The sequence below is a fragment of the Molossus molossus genome, unplaced genomic scaffold (assembly GCF_014108415.1).
Source record: "Molossus molossus isolate mMolMol1 unplaced genomic scaffold, mMolMol1.p scaffold_m16_p_12, whole genome shotgun sequence".
Taxonomy (NCBI): domain Eukaryota; kingdom Metazoa; phylum Chordata; class Mammalia; order Chiroptera; family Molossidae; genus Molossus; species Molossus molossus.
In genome coordinates this window covers 16135972-16154162 of record NW_023425347.1, presented here as the reverse complement: position 1 = coordinate 16154162, position 18191 = coordinate 16135972, and the positions used below count along the sequence as shown (strand labels likewise).

General features: G+C 53.3%; 1 protein-coding gene across 1 annotated transcript in view; it reads left to right on the top strand.

Moving 5' to 3' along the window:
- Window positions 1–17256, top strand: part of BMP6 (bone morphogenetic protein 6) — a 154668-nt gene extending 137412 nt beyond the window's left edge. The window contains exons 3-7 of the mRNA XM_036256629.1: window positions 1777–1925; window positions 2803–3000; window positions 15953–16029; window positions 16845–16955; window positions 17040–17256. Of these exons, the coding sequence (XP_036112522.1) occupies window positions 1777–1925; window positions 2803–3000; window positions 15953–16029; window positions 16845–16955; window positions 17040–17189 (685 nt within the window). The 3' untranslated portion in view covers window positions 17190–17256. The remainder of the gene's footprint in view (window positions 1–1776; window positions 1926–2802; window positions 3001–15952; window positions 16030–16844; window positions 16956–17039) is intronic.
- Window positions 17257–18191: the final 935 nt, after the last annotated feature.

Here is an 18191-nt window from a genome sequence, read left to right as displayed (position 1 = left end):
CTGACGTGCCTGTGGCCGGTGCTTCCTCCAGGCCCGGGCTGCTTTTCCCACAGTGCTGTGCAGATCTGGCTGTGTTATTGCTGGACAGGGGTCTTCTCTGACCTTCCAGGACAGGATTTATGTCTTCTTGCATCTTAACTTCAAAGCTTTGGACTTGCAGTCCCCTCTTGCTGTTTTCCATGGACACCCCGTCTCCCTGCTCACAGTTACCTCAGTAACGGGGAGGAGGGTAATTTGTCAACAGGGGGTGTGACACGCGTGTCAGTGAGTGCTTTAAAGGTGGCAGGCCTGCGTGTGCCCCCTGCAGACTCCGTCCAGCAGCTGAGTAAACGACTTTAGCTGTACCTACTGTTGCAGGCTTGGAAAAGATGACAGTTGATGTTTCTTCTAACTCTCAGCCGTGTAAACAGGAAAAATTGTTTCCCCTCTGAGAAATCAAAAATTCTTCACTCAGATGTTTCACTGGCCTCACAAACATTCAGAAGAATAGAGGTACATTGTACTCATCTCTCACAGGTCGTCTTTCATCATCTCAAAAGGCATATGTCATTATGGGAAACTCAGTCTCTGTTCTTTTCATTAGCTAGTTCTTCCGCGCGCCAGTGTTTGATCTTGGTGGCGGGACCCTGACCTCACATCTCAGTTTTCCCGGCTGTAAAATGGGGACATGATGTTCTGCTGAGCTTTCAGGATTGTTCTAAGGGAAGCAAAGTGTCTGGAAGCACTTTATCACTGATTTAAATGTACTTATTAGTATTGAGATGCTCACCTCACGTTCAGTATTTAATTCTAGTAATGTTTCTATCCTGTAAGATGTCAGCAAAATAGTCTCAGCACCAGGGGATTTGAGTCTTTCCACGGCCCAAATGTGCCCATCACGGGCGTTCCAGGCCAGTCCATGTCAGTGACCCTGGGAGGTCAGCTCCGATGTATCGTCCTTGCAACACATGGAGGTGACCAGCCCCTAACGCTGCTCCGCCAGGACATGTGGATGAACAGGAAGAAACCCGCGCTTCGTCTTCCCATAGCCCCTAGGGTTATGCTAGTTGAAAACTGTAAAAAATATAAAAATGTTCTCTGTGGAGCCCACTGGAAAGAGTGGACTCAATGGGTTTGCCCCAAAGCACCCCAGCCCTGGCTCACCACTGTGCGGGGACCCACGTTAAATCCACTCAACATGCCCGTCACAGAGCCAGAGGGGAGAGGACTCGACTCTGACCACGGGCCGTTCAGATGCCGTAACTGAAGGAGAAAAACCGATGGTTGCTCAGACACGTGATGTGGCTTCTTGTTTCTCCTGATTCCGCAGGAACTCACATGTGAACTAACATGTGAGGTCCCAATTTTTCTTTTTAAATGAGCAGAGCACAACTCTGTCAGCGCTCATATTGGTCCTGATGTGAACATGTTCTCAACCCTTCTCCTCACTGCTCCCGCAATTCTCTCTTTTTGTAGAGTTCGGAAGCCATAAAGTAAGCCACAATGGGACACTGTCTGTGTGTCTGTCATTTACCCCAATTCCTCAATGATTGGGTGTAAGCATCCTAGCCAGGCTGTGGTGAGGGGGGCCTCCCGTGCTCGGGAGAAAGCTGGTTTCTCCCACGCGCCCTGGCGCACGTCCTGTGGGGTGCCGCGCGGCCAGAGCTGTGGCCGGTCACTGTCCACCGAGCTCGTGACCTGACCTGACGTTGGCCCTTCGATGGTGACCCTGCAGGACAGCGTGGGCTGAGTGGGGGGAGAGCGTGCTCTCACCACGTCACCTTCCCTCTCTTCCAGGGACTCGGACCTGTTCTTGCTGGACACCCGCGTCGTGTGGGCCTCCGAGGAAGGCTGGCTGGAATTTGACATCACAGCCACGAGCAACCTGTGGGTGGTGACCCCACAGCACAACCTGGGGCTTCAGCTGAGCGTGGTCACTCGGGACGGTGAGTCCGCCAGACTCAGGCCAACAGCCCTTCGTTCCTTTCGCTGACCACGGTGTGAGAGATCCGGGGTTGACAGTCCACGGCTCAGGGTGACTCCTGCTGCTCCCTCATAACTGCCGTTACACTTTCCCTGGAAGGATGGGGGCGGTTAGGTGGCCCAGGTTCCGAGAGCAGTGCTGGGAGGAGAGCACAGAGGCAGAGGGTGAGCGATGCCGAGACAGAGACAGAGCACAGTCGACGCCTGGCTGTTGAGGAGGTTTGCAGGAACCCTCCAGCGCCCCTCCTCTGGCGGCATCCAAGCTCAGTGGACCGAGGGTCCCCCACGGGCCCTCAGACTGGGCCTCTCTTCCTGGGGTGTCACCTCACTGGTTGGGATGAGTATGATCAGAAAGAAAGAATGAATATGAAGGAAAAAGACTAGCAGAAACAGGAGTGTCCCCGCCCCTTGCTTTGATTCACAGACCTTTGGAAAGAAGGTTTTTGTTTGTTTTTCTTTATTGATATTAGAGAGAGGGGGGAAGAAATAGGGAGAGAGAGATAGAAACATGGATGAGAGAGAACATTGACTGGCCGCCTCCTGCATGCCCCCCACTGGGGACTGGGCCCACAACCTGGGCATGCCCTGACCGGGAATCGAACCAGTGACCTCTTGGTGCATGGGTCGACGCTCAACCACTCAGCCACACTGGCTGGGCTGGAAGGAGGGTTTTGATATTGTCCATGCAAAGGGCACCACCCGAGATCAGGGAGCACGCCTGCTCCCCATCACATGCATGCTTAGGGGATGAGCCCTGGGAGGCCGGGAAGGGTCGGTTATGCGGCGACAGGAGTACATTTCCGAGGAATAAAGAGGGGCGTGCTTTGGTTTGCATTCAAGGACTCAGCATCAACCCCCGAGCTGCAGGCCTGGTGGGCAGAGATGGCCCTTATGACAAGCAGCCTTTCATGGTGGCCTTCTTCAAAGTGAGTGAGGTCCACGTGCGCACCACGAGGTCCGCCAGTGGCCGGCGCCGGCAGCAGAGCCGCAATCGCTCTACCCAGTCCCAGGACGTGTCCCGGGTCTCCAGTGCCTCAGGTAGGTCTGGGTGAAGCCTGTGTCTCCTTGCTGGCTCTCGGGCCTCCGTGGGAATAAGGACGTGCGGACGGTGTCACGGGCCGCACGGCGCCTGCAGGGCCAACTCAGAGGCTTGCGGTGCCTCAGCACTGTCACACGTGATCTAGTCGGGCTCCTGGGGCCGGCAGGGGAATGTGCTGCCCAACGGTGGAGTCTGCAGGTTGCAGACATCGTGAGTGTCTGTTTTTCCAGGAAAACATTCTACGTTTGCTAAGATTTCTCCAACTCTTTCACCGACATAACGATCCTCGATTTCCTCCCAGTTGCATTACGCCTGGGAGGTGGCAGTATGGAAACGACTTCACGCACTTGTGAAGATGGGCTAGCGTGTGTCCGTGCCGGTGGCTCCCTCCAGGGCAGATCTGATTGGTTCATTTAGCCGGGAGTTCAGCGCTTCTCGCCGCAGGCACGGCTGCCTCCAGGGGCTCAGATGACATCAGGAGTCTCTCTCTCTCTCTCTATTTTCCTTTGTTGGTGGCGTTCACAGAGAGACTGTCTCTACATGGCAGTAAGGAAGGCCACCAGTGCTTCCCGGACCCTCTCTTTCATGGTGGCCTCTGTGGAAAGCCAGGCAGGGCTATGTGCTTACCCCTGGAGCTAGAGAACGGGTCAAGCCCATCCTGCCCTGAACAGGGAGGTTCAAAGGGCAAGAGAGAGAGGAAGCAGCTCCCACTGCTTGCGTGTCAATTCAGCGGTGGTTAGAAATGTCCCTCCCATGCTGTGCAATTTTAGGAAGAGGCCCAGAAGTCCACTCATCAAAACATGCACCTGACAGAGCATTAACGCCTGAATTCCAGCCCGGATGCAGCTTACTCCAAAGCCCGGCTTGCACGCCCTGGCTTTCCTTTGGCTGTTTAAACGGTGCGCGAGTCCAGCATGAAGTTAGAGGTGTGCTGTGGGACTTGCAGTCAGAGAACTTGCTTCCCTCGTGACTCCTCTGTGCTTTGAACACATCTAGTCCATTTCAGCTTTGTTCCCGTATCTACTCAGCGGGGAGGGTTAATAACTCGGTGCATTTGCTGGGATTAAATGAGAAGCATTTGAGGTGGCTCAGACCCGCGCTGGAAGAGGAGTTGCATCCAGTTTGGGAAAGTTGGTTGTCAGGCAGGTAAGGATCCTCGGAAAGCACGTCCAGAAGGTGCGTTCACTCTTCCAGGTGACTTTAAAAATGCCGCCTCCAGTGGCCAGAACGAGTTCATGCAGCTTCCCAGAAGTGCCCCACCTTCCTCAGGAAGAACCGTCTCCAGCTTACGTTCTGACTTAATCAGCCATTTCTTCCACTGACTTGGATGTGGGAGCTGAAGACCCACCACCCGGAGCCATGGGACATTCCGCTGCTTGTCATCCCGATGTTTCTGGGGAGCGTCGCACAGCATGGCTGTTCCTGTGTTTACCACCGGCATAGTCAGGGCTGAGGTTTAAAAAAGAGAAAGAAGTGATTGCTTTCCTTTATTCCCGGCAGAGGAGGCCTGCTGAATGGTTAATCTCAGCATCCCCTCAGGGCAGGAGGAGGCTGTTCTGCCAGTGGTCGCCTTCAGCTCATTAATGAACTGTGGTCAGTTTGGTACCGGGACCTCAGACATGAAGGCAGCTCTTGAAATGTTGATTGCTTTTAAAATTAAAATTTCACTTGATTTATTCCACATCCCCTCCCCTCCCCAGTACACACTGAATGTTTATAAATTGAGAAAACGTGTTGTCTCTGATTTGGGTTTTAGCAGTGTCACCCAGTTATTTTTTTCGAAGTTCCTTTCAACTATGTTTTGTTTCCACTTGATGAGTTAAAATGAAATAGGAATATTCAAGTTGATCTAGTCACGATAAGATGCAAGTATATCTGTTTTTTCTTGGTCTTTCTGCCCTCCACCTCCCCACCCAGTACTTTCCAATTTGCTCAGCAGTACGAACACAAGAGTTTATTATAAGTACCTCTGGCCTCAGCTGGGAAAAGTCCTAGACAACCCCCCACCCCGAAAGTATCACCACAAAGGATCTCCCTTGCCTCGTGGTGTCTTCAAAGTCCCTCTAAGCTGGTCTGAGAAATTGCTCACATGAGACCCAGGGAAGTGCTACGTCCGTGTTTGGCTCTTTCTTCCTTATGCATGCGTGCCGTCCGCAGGCGACACACAGAGGAGGCGGCGGCTCTTGCAGAAGGGGATTCCCGGAAGCTGGCCTGCCACCCTGAGAAGCCGGCTGTCCGGCCTGCGCTCCCTTCCAGGCCGCAGCGGGGCCAGATGTGGCGGAGCCTTCGCAAGCCAGGCAGATGCTGCAGACGAAAAGCTGTGGCCTCCGGTGGGACTCCAGGAAGGCCTTTCCCCTTGCACATCTCTGGGCTGGTTGAAGGAAGAGATTGCTTTGCCTCTGCTGCCCCCCTTCTTCCACAGAGTGCTCCCAGGGAATGAACATTTCTCCACGGAAACCACCACCACCAGGGGAAGCCCACTAGAGAACGTCCTGCATCTGGGTAAAGATGTTAACAGAATTCACGGAACTGCCTGTTGTCAGGGTGAGGCACGGCAGGGAAATGTGTGGCTGTTTCTGAAACTGGGCTGCAGAGGTCTGAGATGGATGGCCGACCAGTTCACCACCAGGGAAAGGCCAAGAGCCCCTCCGCCTCCTCCCTACCTCCCACCAAATCTGCTCTCACATCTGTACGTGGCCTTTAAGCTGGACTTTCCAAGCACGTGCATCAAACAGTGGGTTTGGATCGAAGTCACACTGGGTGGTTTCACTGCCTTGCTTCTCGGCAGCTGTCTGCTCCCAGAGAATGTCGGCTGCTGGCCGTGTTGCACCTCCGCAGTGGGCTTGAGTGTCATCGGGAAAGTGTCATCCATCGTTTCCACTAGTCCTGGTCCACGCCACGCTGTGCAGCCCACTGGGGATTCTAGTGAGTCTGGCAACTCCTTCTCTGTCTCCGTTTCTACCGGACGACTGGTCTCATGTGCCCTTGCAGTCTCTGGCTTCATCTGTGGGCTCTTCCTACCTGCTGCCATTCTCCGGCGTTTCTAGTCTCTCTCTGGGCTTCACTATTTTATCTTCTGGGGACTGTGACGGCATCTGGCCAATCCATTATGAGGGCTGTGAACACATGGCCTCGAGGATGGTCCCATGTGGTGATTCTGGTGCTGATCTAGTTAATTTTCTAAGAACTTTCCAAGACATCTTTGGGGCGGGGGTCGTTACTGTGATTGCAAGTCAGCTGGTGAGTATGTGTTCTTCTGCCACGTGAGCCAGCTGGCTGCCAACAGTGGGACTTACAGGTGCTCTTCTGCAATGGTAGCTTGGAAATGTTTGCTGCCACTTCTAATACTTCATGTAAAACTGGATCAGGGGACCTTTCGGCCCCTTTCATCCTTGATGTTATGTTGCCGCCACCCAGCTCTGCCAACCGTCTACGAACCAGCAGCTTCCCCAGACCCTGTCTGTCCTTTGAAATGGGTTCTTCAAAGGCTACCTGTTAGCATTTCTTACCTAAGTTATCTTTCTGTCTCTGTCCAACCCCTCAAACATGTATCTTTAAGGGTCCTGGGAAAAAAGACGATTCTGGTGCATTTAAATATACTTTTTTAACCTTGTTAGTAGTTTGTATCTCCTATCCCTTGAACTTCCCAAGTAAGACGATTCAGTATGCTAGATAAGAAAGGTAACCAGAATTCATGGCTTGCTGAACAGTGGTTTGGGTGCTTTATTATGACTATGAAATCCGTTGCTATAGATTTCAGGGAACTCTAGTCCACAGATGAGGGGTTTCGCTCTCACGGATCAACACGTACTTGGCCTTTTAGTTCCCAGCAGATGTCCACACTAGGTCATCCTTGGCTTCCAGGGGGTGGCATGCCAAAGCCGAGTGGACTGCCCCACCAAGGACATCCAAAGCTTGGGAAGAATGCACATAGTTCTTCAAAATAGTGGGGAATTTTAATGTTTCATTTTGATCTTAAAATTGTAAGCCCTGCGGCTTGGCTCCCAGCTGTCTCCGTCGGGAAGCGGAGGCTGTTCAGGACTTTCTAAATGAAATCGATCTTAGTTCTCCACAGCTATGGAACACAGGCCCGGCATCCGTGGTTTGAAAGTTAGAATCACTTCCGATGCCAAATTTACAATACTTGCCTCTCGTTTGCCATGAAGTGCCTTTCGGGTAATAGTTACCAAGGAGCGATGCCAACTGGAGAGTCACCTTCAGGGCCATCGCTGGGTTCGCCCTCACAGAGGTGCTAAAGGCAGGAAGGAACGACAGGCCATGGATGGCCTGCTGCTGAGGAACTCACCCACGGTCACAGCCCGAGGGGCTCCGGGGCTCCGTCTAGGAACTGACGGGGACAGAGGTGCTGGGAGCACAGGGCTCTTCAAGCTGTGTTCACGGGAAGCAGGTGTCTATTTTCAAGATGCTCAGCTCCGTATTTTATAATCAAGGCAAAGCCTGAGAAGAGGCGAAGCCCCACCCCGATGAAAGGGAACCTCGTGAGACCTTGACACCCTGGAGCAACAGAATGACAGGGCCTCTCTGTTTCCTGGCACCACCATCCAGGTTGTAAGCAAGATCTAGGCTCTGAGGATGACGCTGTCGCCACCCCTCCCACCCCCGCCGCTGTGGGATCACGGACCCTGGAACTCAAGGTCCCACCGCGGCCCGCGGTGTCCATGGCGCAGGGGCTGGGCTTCTCTGTGGCTGTGTTGACCCGGTGGAGTCTGGGGGAGCCAGATACTGGCTTTGGATAAGATGGGCTGACAGGCCCGGAGATATGGAAAGAGCAGCCGGACCACTGAAGACAAGAGGGGCCTTTGAACAGCTGCTCCTCCTTCCCCTCGGCACTCCAGGAGAGAAGGGGGGTACGAGGGGTGAACTGCCCGCTCTAAACAAGCTTCCTCAGAAAGACGCTGGAGCCTGAGCTCAGGAAAGGCAGTGTGGACCATGCCCTCTGCCCTTGCCTGCCCTGCCAGCATCGGTGTGTGTCCTGCTGAGTGGGGACAGTGTCCTCTGCAGGGCCCTGAGGGGTCAGCCCCCTCGCACAACCCACACACCCAGCCGCTCCTCTGCAGCAGCCCCAGCAGGAGGCGCCACCCACCCACTCCGCCCCCTCCTTCCCTCTCACCTGGTTTGGATGGTTCTGACTTGGTCTCTTTTCTGCCTTTTCTCCTCTCCACGTCTTCCCTGTTGTTCCTCCTCCTCCCCTGTTGGCGTTGGAAAGGAAAGTGGGTGGGCTGCCCAGACCCCCGGGACCTGGGCTGGGTTGGGCTACTGGACTCAGGTTTGGCCACCTCTCTGGGGTCCCCAGGTGTTAGCTGCGTGGCCCCGACTCTGGCGTGCTAGTGCCCTGGAGCTGGCCATGAGGCCTGCAGGTCGCCTGCCCTGCACGTCAGGTCGCAGGATCGTTGCACTGCCCCTCCCTTCGCATCCGGGCTCATTTCCCTGAGGACCTCCTGGCCTCCGTGCAAGGGAACCGCCTCGCGCTGCACGTAGTGACCCCGCTTCAGGAATAACCAGCAGTGGGCCCAGGCTCTCCTAGCACATGGCCCCTTGGTGCGTTATTGGACGTGTGGCTTTTCAGGAGGACCAGACACAAGGATGCTGATGGGATTAACCCAGATGTCCTCCTCAGGGCTGTGGGATGTGACCCTGGTGTTTGGGGTGGAGCAACATGCAGTGCACCTGGCCGCTGCCTGGGGACGGAGCTGCTGGGAGGAGGAGGCAGGCCAGCGGGCTGTGCACCGCGGGGCCAGGAGCACCGGCCTCCCCCACTGAACAAGGGAGATGCTCCCCGCTGGGCCAGCCTGCCAGAGCGGAGTGGGGCTCACGGGGTGGCTGCTGTCACGTGGGCCCAGCCAGGGCCCTGTGAGGTTTCTTCTGTAGGCGACACACCCTCAGCCATCACGGGGAAGCACGTTAGGGAGTAGAGGCTGTCCCCAGAGGAGGGGAGTGTCAGGGCCATGGCCCAGCCGTTGAGAAGAAAGAAGTCCCAGCCAGAACCAAGGAGACTGGAGCTCAGCCACAGCCTGTGAGGAACATACACATGGAACAGAAGGGCACCGGGTGGCCCAGGAGGGCAGGGAATGGGAAGGAGGGTGAGCACGGGTTGGTGGTGAGCTCTGTGCTGGGAGCTGCAGCATCTGCCCTGCGGCCCACCCAGCTGTGACTCATCCCCCCACCCCTCCAAGCTGACTCAGATGTGTGAGTCCAGAGGTGTCTGAAGTGCAAGGACAAGCGGCTTGGTCACCATACCCTCCTGCCATCGCTGGACTCCGCGAAAACGTGTCTTCATACAGCTCATGTTGCGCTGGACGCCCAACACCCCCCAGGTGTTCCTGGCCCTCCGTAACCCAGATCACAAATCACAGGGACACGGGAGGCTGGGAGAAGGGGGCCGCAGCCGCCGGGGTGCCGATGCTCCTTCAGAGATAAATGGCGGGACTACCCAGACCCCTCGGCGCCAGCCACGGGGGGAAACGGGAGATACCGGTTACCAGTCTGACCATTAGCAACGGACATGATGCTTCTGGGTGTTTCTGTCCTACTGGTTTAATCGCTCAGGAGACTGATGAGATGCAGACCTCCCTTGGCAAAGTATTGGAAGAATAAAGACTTAATAATTAAGACACCCTTCGGGCACTGCAGCCTGACTCTGCCCCCAACGCCCCCACTTCCCTCGGTCCACAGGGGCCGGCCTGTCTGCTGGGAGGTCGCTGACCCCCGGGCAGAGCACAGAGGTTCCGCTGGAGCGCCTTCCCCCGGGGCAGCCTCTGGGGCTTCCTGTGAGACGGAACCTATTTAAATTTCCACTTAAAAACCCGTTAAAAGTTTGTAATGTTTATTTGGAGAGGAGAGCAAGGATTGGGTTTTTTAAACCAACCAGTTGTATCGGAAGCTTTTCCTACTGCAGCAGTTTAGGGGGGCAGGGTGCTCCTGGGGCTGTGAACAAGCTCTGCTAAGTTGGGAGCGTGAAGGTCTGTGGGGGAGACGGATTCTCTCCCGCCAAGAGGACGCACGAGAGCCGCCTGCTTCTGTGACAGGAGAACTTGGCCCTGGGGGTCTTAGGGCTGTGACCACTTGTCTCCTGGTCACTCAGCCCACACCCACCTGCAGCAGAGCCCTGCCTGCCCAGGTCACTCTCGACGGCCCTGTGGGCCTGCTCTGGCCGGGCCCGGACCCCAGTGGGGTTGCCGCAACTCGCCCTGCCTCCCCTGTAGGCCAGGGAAGCACATGGACGATTTGAGAACCAGTTTTCACTCTTTATGGTCAACACTGGAAAAGCCAGATCCCTTGAAAATGTCTCTCAGAACCAAGACTGACCTTTGCCACAGCTGCATCCGGGGCACGTGCAGGGCGTGCTGGCATCGGAGACACCGTGTGCGGATGCGGTAGCGCCCGCACCTGGGGGTGAGCCCCCTCTAAAGGGCGTGGCTCAGGTCCAGGGTCCGCAGGCTCACCTGGGCCACAGGGGACCCATTCCTGTCGCTCTGGCCTGCAGGTCAGGATGGGGCTCACACCCTGATGGTTCTCGTGGTGCAGAAACAGGCAGCCCACGAGCCAGACCAAGGTCTGCTTGCCCTGGGGGTGGCTTTGTCGGCCTCTGGACTGTTGCTCTGGTCAGTTTGTTTGCATCTCTTCAGCTCTGTGGCTTGGCTTCTCTGCCCGGCCCTTGATTGGTGAAACATTTGGACAAAGCTGTGTTACTTTATCCCACTGGAGAGACCGTGTGCCTGTTAAATTCTAACTGCATAGGATTTCACTGGCTCTGTCAGACCATTCATCTAAACAAATATCGAGGGGCGGAGGGTGGGGATGTTTTCCTGCAATCTGTGAATCCCTAAAAACCAAACAATGCATGGCAGTGATATTCCACAGCAGAATTCGGGGTCCTGGCCCCCAAGCAGCAGACATAAGTATTTTGAGGTACACTGATCTGCACAGATATTTATACATTCTTTACCGGCACTTAACATGGAGTTACAGGAGAACTTAACTGTGGCCTGAACGTGTCTGTAGGAAGGAAAACAGGAGAGCCGATTCCTCCCGTCCACTCTCGTCCCCCCGTTTTTACTTAACAGTATGCCAGTATCTAGCTCTAAAAGAAAGAGCTGTCCTTAGAGAAAGTCCTCTGCTGAGCATTGAGAGTGAAATTAGGAGCTTCAGACAGCGAGGGCGGCGAAGTGCTTCACCGTGTCACCTTGGTTCCGTCCAGCAGATGACACTGGAAATCCAGGCGTGTAGAAGGTGTCCCTGTCTTGGTTCTGATGCCACTAGCCCTCACACTAACCACCTGGAGTTGACACAGACCTCCCAAGTTCAAGGCAAGGTCCCCAACAAGACTGCTTTCTCTCGGATGCCAGCTACAAACTCGGGGGTTCCCATAATGCCCTAAGGTTTGGGGATTCACTAGAACAACTCACGGGACTTAGGGAAGCACTCCGCCTATGATTCCAGCTTCGTTATAAAGGACACACAGGAGGGGGAACCACAAGGAGGAAAACCACAGGACAAGCTCCGCCGGGGGCGCAGACCTGCGTCCTCGCCCTGTGGAATCTGGGAGCGTCCTTCGCTCAGCGCCCAGTGTGGTTGCCAGCCCGGAAGTTCACGAGCCTCAGCGTCCAGAGCTTGGATGTGGGTCTCGGCACTAGGCGTGACTGATGACATCACTGGCCATGCTGTACCCCGTCTCCCGTCTCCCTCCAGGAAGTCAGGCTGGCCCAAAGCCCAGCCCTCCAATCATGTGGTTGGTCTTTCTGGTGACCAGCCCCCATCCAGAAGCGGTCTAGGGACCCACCCCCCGGTGGGAATTTTCAATTAGGAAATTCCACGGTTTTCGCCACTTGGGCCAAAGAACCAGGACAAAGACCAGGTATATTCTTTATTATATTACACTTCCATGTTCACCCATCTGGGAAGGAAAGCTGTCCTAGAAATTTCTGCTTTTCACATGGCTAACAATTCTAATTTGATTTTGGGGTGATCTTGGTCCCCAGGACAGTGAAGGTCTTTTGGAGGAAGTTTACATTGGGGGACGCAGGCCAAATGAGACTGGGCAGGGAACATTCCCGACTGAGACTATATAGAAGTTGGGGGGTCATATAACTTATTGGACCCAGGACAGCTTCAGGAGTCCAAGGGGACCAGGGCCTGAGTCTTCGGAAGACTCACCCTGCCCTGTGGCTGGCAGGAGGAGGGAGCGGCATGCCTCCCTTCCCCCACGTCGTGGGCAGCACTCAGCACAAGGCCACACCTCACTGCGGTTGGGAATGTCAGCTGTATGCCCGGTGGGTAGATAGAGGATACGGGTTTTTAACAAACACACAGCAGCCTCCATCAGACTATTCCTGGAATATGCCAACCGGTACTTCCTCAGGGACTACACATTTGTCATTTCTACTGTATGACTTATTCTTCCCTCAGATAAACTCGTGCCCCACTCCCAAAGTTCCTTAAAGTCTCTGCTTAGAAGATACTGCAACAGAAAGATGGACTCACTGACACTGTAAGAGAGTGAGCCCACGCCACCCTGTGTTCCTTATTCTCTAACTGTGGATAAAAATTTAGCTAATCAGGACTCTTGATTACATGGAATAAAAGAAAACTCTAACTTGCTTAAACTGAAAAACAATTTAAGTGTGTTAGGGAATTCACCCAACCAACAAGGCTGGAGAACCAAATTCAGAATCAAGTTCTAGCTTGGACCTGGTCATGGGGACAATGTGGTTTGAATACTGCCACTGGGGCCATCACGCTGAACATTTGCTGCCATGCCGCCCACTCTTAGTTTCCCCTTTGAGTCACTCTCTCAAAAGTGGGTGCAGTGGATTGGCATTAATGAAGTCAGAAGCCTGTCTCTAACTGCCAGGGACAAAGACAGGGCTATCTGTCATTGGAAATGGGACCTTGATTCCCACTTATCTAGGAATTTCCCCCAAATGAGAACTGTTCCTAGATGCTGGGTAACCAAAACAATAAATAGCTGCCACAGCTGGGTATGGAATTCTAGGTTGATGGCATAGTTATTTATTTTTATTTAAATTTTATTTTTTGGTCAATCTTCACCTGAGGATATTTTTCCATTGATTTTTTTCAGAGAGATTGGAAGGGAGGGAGAGAGAGAAAGAGAGAGACATTGAAAAAGACACATTGATTGGTTGCCTCCTGCATGACCCTGATATGTGCCCTTGACTGGGAATCAAACCTGTGACCCTTCAGTCCACAGGCCAGCCCTCTAACCATTGAGCCAAACTGGCCAGGGCAGTTTTTATATATATATATTATTTTTTTTGGTGATATGTGCCTCTAGCGGGAACCAAACCTGGGACTCTGGTTTGCAGGCCGACACTCAACTGCTGAGCCAAACTGGCCAGGGCTAGTTTTTGATATTTTTTATGTGCTCTATTTCTGTTGAGAAATTTGTTATCAATTTTGCGTTCCTTTGTAGGTAATTTTTTGTTCATCTCGGTTGCATTTACGAGTTTCTCTGTGTGTTTGATATACTAGTTTCACTAGATATGGCTAGATAGAAATTTATTTACTCTGCTTAGGACTCATTGTGCCTTCTCAAATTAAACAAGCCTGCTTTTCTGAAGTTCTAGAAAATTCACAGACATCTGTCTTCAACTATTAGCTCTCCCCATTCATCTCTTCAGAAATTCCTATTAGAGATAACATTGGGCTTTTTATTCTGTCTTCCACATCTCTACAGATTGCCATATTTTCTGGCCACCTGACTCGGGGCAATATTTTGGGAAGTTTCTTCAAATATATTGATCAGTTCTTTAATTCTCTCTTCAGTTATATCTAATCTGATATTTAGCCTATCCATTTTCATGTTATTTTCAATGATTATGATTTTTATCGTTTTATTTAATTCTGTTTCAAATTCACCTGTTCTTTTTCCATACTGTTTCCTTTTTTTATCCTCACCCGAGGACACTTTTGCACTCATCTTCAGATAGAACGAGAGAGAGAGAGGAAGAGAAACATCAATGTGAGAGAGACACATTGACTGGCTGCCACCCACACAACCGACCAGGGCCGGGGACAAACTGCAACCGAGGTACGTGCCCTTAGCGGGAACCGAACCCAGGTCTCTCTGGACCGCAGGCCGACACGCTCACCACTGAGAAAACCAGCCACGGCTTCCATACTGTTCTTACTTTAGGGTTCTATTTCCTATTTTCTCTCTCATTATGTTAGATATTCTCTTTTGTAACCCATTCTGAGATGACGCTCGCCTGCTGTCCCTGGGGTCCTATACATGCTCTGTCTTGCTATCCAACTGACCTCTCAGGATACTTTATTTCTCTGTGTGGTTGATTCTTTCCGTTGAGGGATTCTGTTCAGCAGGAAGTCACTGTAGCTTTGTGGTGTTGACGGGTGCATCTTGTCTTCTGGAGAGAGCCGTGGGTCCCCCTCGTGGGGATTCCCTCCCGGGCGGTCTCGCAGTCCCTCCTCCGGGTGCTTTCAGTACAGCAACGGAGGTTCTGTGCGGAGGAAGGCAGGTGGGCGGAATGAGTAAATCTGGAGTTAGAAACCACCTCAGAAAGGTAGCCTGTCTCTCCTTTCAGAGCAGGTTACTGGGCTAGGTTGCTACTGTTGCTCTTTCCCTTACAAGATCATGAAATCTGTGTGTGCGTCCTGCCTGCCTCAGGGCCAGGAGTGCAAGTAACAAAAACCAGTTCAAACAGGCAACTTACTGGATCATGTGATTAAAAAAAAAGAAAGAAAAAAAAAGACAGAGGCAGCATGCAAATGGGCTCAGGTGGTTGTATCCATCCAAGTCCATTTTAGCTTCAGAACCTTTCTCCCCAGTCTTACTTTCTCTCTCCCCCCTCTCTAGAACTCCCAACTATCACTAACATCAGCTCAATCCTTTAGAATCCCAGCTCCGAACATGTTTGACTCAAAAACATTTCAAGGCTAACCTAGTATCTCTGGTGGAAGGGCCCAAGAATTTTAGTTAGCGTTCTAAGCCAATCGAGATAAAGTTCCTCCAGCTTCATCTCCACTGACTCCTCTCCTCTCCTTAAATCCATCCCAGGAGAGCTGCTCTTTTCCTCACCCCGCCCTGAATGTCTACATCTCGCGCCACCCCTGTGACTCTAGTTCCTGGAGGGGGAAGGCATTGTCTAGCCTACCTTCCTTTTCACCAGGTGCCTAGCAGAGGGCGCCACACAGGTGCTCTCCGGGGGCCTAACTGAGCCAGGGCACTGCTGTTCCTCTCACCGGTGAGTCGGTTAAGCCAGGCTGGTGGCTGCTGAGTGGCACACAGGACGTATGTCCACCTCAGCAGATTCTCACAGGCACTACTGGCTTAGTAGGTAGGGTTGCTTAAGTGCAGGTCAAAGGGCTGAACCCTGGCAGCGAGGCTGCAGGACAGAGCAGGTGGGGATGGCCCCTGCAGCCGGTCTCCCTCCCTCCCCCACTCCTGGGCTCCTGGTCAGGGCCCGCTCCATTGTCTTCCTTCCCGATGCTCTCCTGGCCCAGCGGCTCTCTTTAAAGCCCCTGTACATCTTCAAGCCCTTCCCTGTTTGAAATATAGCACATGCTACCTGGGATAGTTGTCCTTTAGTCTACATTGGACATCTTCCACGTCAGGAGCCCAGAGTGTTCGGGGCGTCTTGGCACACCCCCTCGATAGATCGTGCACACAACAGGGGCGCACAACAAACACCTGTTGCTTCAAGGATTCCATTCAAGTCAATTGTATTTACCATAATGTTGTGCCCAATTTATCATAATATTGTGCAAGTGTGCCCAGCACTAAGACCAGAGTGGACAAGACAGAGTGTGTTAAACATCCAAGCAGCTGGGGACCTGGTGGAGCTGTTTGATGTCCACATTTGTGTCCAGTAGGGGCCTGGTTCACTGCTCTCCGGAGCCTAGTACAGTGAGGGAATGAATGAATTCATGGGTGCGTGTTTTGATCTCTTCCAACAGATTACAACAGCAGTGAATTAAAAACAGCCTGCAGGAAGCATGAGCTTTATGTGAGCTTCCAAGACCTGGGGTGGCAGGTAAGTTCTCGGATCAGGGGACGGGTCTCCTTTCTCGGAGGCTCCTCACCCTCGTGCAGCAGGCCACCTCAGACTAGGCGTGAGGGCCGAGGTGGCCCCCCGTGGAGGTACCCAGGAGCACTTCCAGAGGCCCAGGCTCTGGCAGGGAGGCGGGTGAAGGCCTGGCTTACGTGTGCCCACAGCCCTTATGGGCACCTTGCCAGGGATCCCAGGGTTCCCCAGTTCTGTGTACCTCAAAAATCAATAACCATCTTTCCCAATACTCTTTCCTCATTCTTTCTAAGTCCATCGGGCATGTATTTACATATGGGAATTTAAACAAATTTTTTTTGAGAAAGGGTTGGAAGAAGGGATCAATAGTTAACTTCGGCGATGGCTATGAGTCGGCTCACCCAAACTATCTGGAGGAGCTCAAATGCTTTGCCCCACCCCTGACAGTCGCCACTAGTTTATAAGCAGCAAATTATAGGTGACAAGTGATAGAAGATAGTGTCCATATGCAGGTGGCATGACATGGAGGACCCTGGGCTCCTGCAGAGGCTCCCTTGGGTCCAAGTACATAAAGCCAGCCGCCTGTGTGCTTCCGAGCTTGGCAGGCAGGAAGCAGCTAAATGCCTGTGGAAGGAGGGCGGGCTCCGGAGCCGACGGGCCCGGCTCACACCCTAGCTGTGCCACCTGCGTGAAATCGGCCTTCCTCCATGTCTCCTTGCCTGTCCACGTGGGTACTTCCTCTCACAGGATGACAGAGCACAGAGGATGTCAGCAGTGTATGCTGATCACCTTTTGGTTGCTTGCTTTTGCTTTTTTAAACTAAGGACTGGATCATCGCACCCAAGGGGTACGCTGCCAACTACTGCGACGGAGAGTGCTCCTTCCCTCTCAACGCGCACATGAACGCCACCAACCACGCCATCGTCCAGACGCTGGTGAGCTCAGAGCTTGGCGCTTTGCAGTAGGCATCAGCCAGGACCAGGTTCCTAACGGGCACTTCTCCTCCTGTTTTGGGACAGGTTCACCTAATGAATCCCGAGTACGTCCCCAAACCGTGCTGCGCGCCAACCAAACTGAATGCCATCTCGGTTCTGTACTTTGACGACAACTCCAATGTCATCTTGAAGAAATACAGGAATATGGTTGTGAGAGCGTGTGGATGCCACTAACGTGGACCGAGTTGCTGGGGACGCGGATGCCACCTGGTGACACGTGCCCGGGAGAGCGCCAGAAGCCTGCGAGCGGTAGCGCCCGGCAGCGGCTCACGCGGCCGGCGTCACTGCCCGAGTTCAGGGGGCCGCGCTGACCTGCCCACAGCGAGGCCGAGCGCAGCTGGTCCGCAGGACGCTGTCCGAGTGTCTGTAGTGTGGTCTGGTGACTGCAGAAACGTAACCTGGACGGGTTCCTCTCCCCCCACGAAAGCCCACCAAAATTAGTTTTAGCTTTAAATCAAGCTATTTGCAGTGTTACTGAGTAAATAGAGACAATAATTTTAAAGCAGTAAAAGTCTTCTTGACTAAAGTATCAGCTGGTTTAGGAACGTTTCTCCAGAGCAGATCTCCAGGCGACAGAAATGGGGGAACACCTCGCCGCGCGGGTTCCGAGCCCAGGCAGGGGTCTCAGATGAGCCACCGCCGGGCCCTAACCAGGGCCACGTGGACGTGCCTTCTGTCTCAGTACTTGCTGTTGTGTGTCTGTGCTGGTGTGTGTCAGTGTGAAAGTAGAATTATTTCGGTTCGAACAAACCACGTCATTTCCACACCTCGGTCCCCCTCGCTGTTTCCTTTGCTAGTACCAAAAGCAGGCGGCTCCTGCTCGGGGCGCGGCCACGGGTGGGACGCATCTTTCACAGACATCGTGCCCCCCGTGACGAGGGAAAGCCCCTCTGCCTCCCGCCCACCCCGCAGGGGCCCGGGCTGAGCTCCTCCCCCGCCCCTTGGCCCCCTCCCCCGCACAGCAGTGCCTGTGGCAGGTGAGCACCAGCCAAGGAGCAGCGGAGCAAGGGCTGCGGCCCCAGTGGGTCTGGATGGCCATGCTGTTCACGAAACAACGTCGGTTTTCTCCTGTAGAAAGTAAGACTCAGATGAAATCTTAGAGTATTTTTTAAATGTCTTTTTCACAATCATGTACTAGAAAACCAATTTCATATTAAACTGATTAAATAATACATT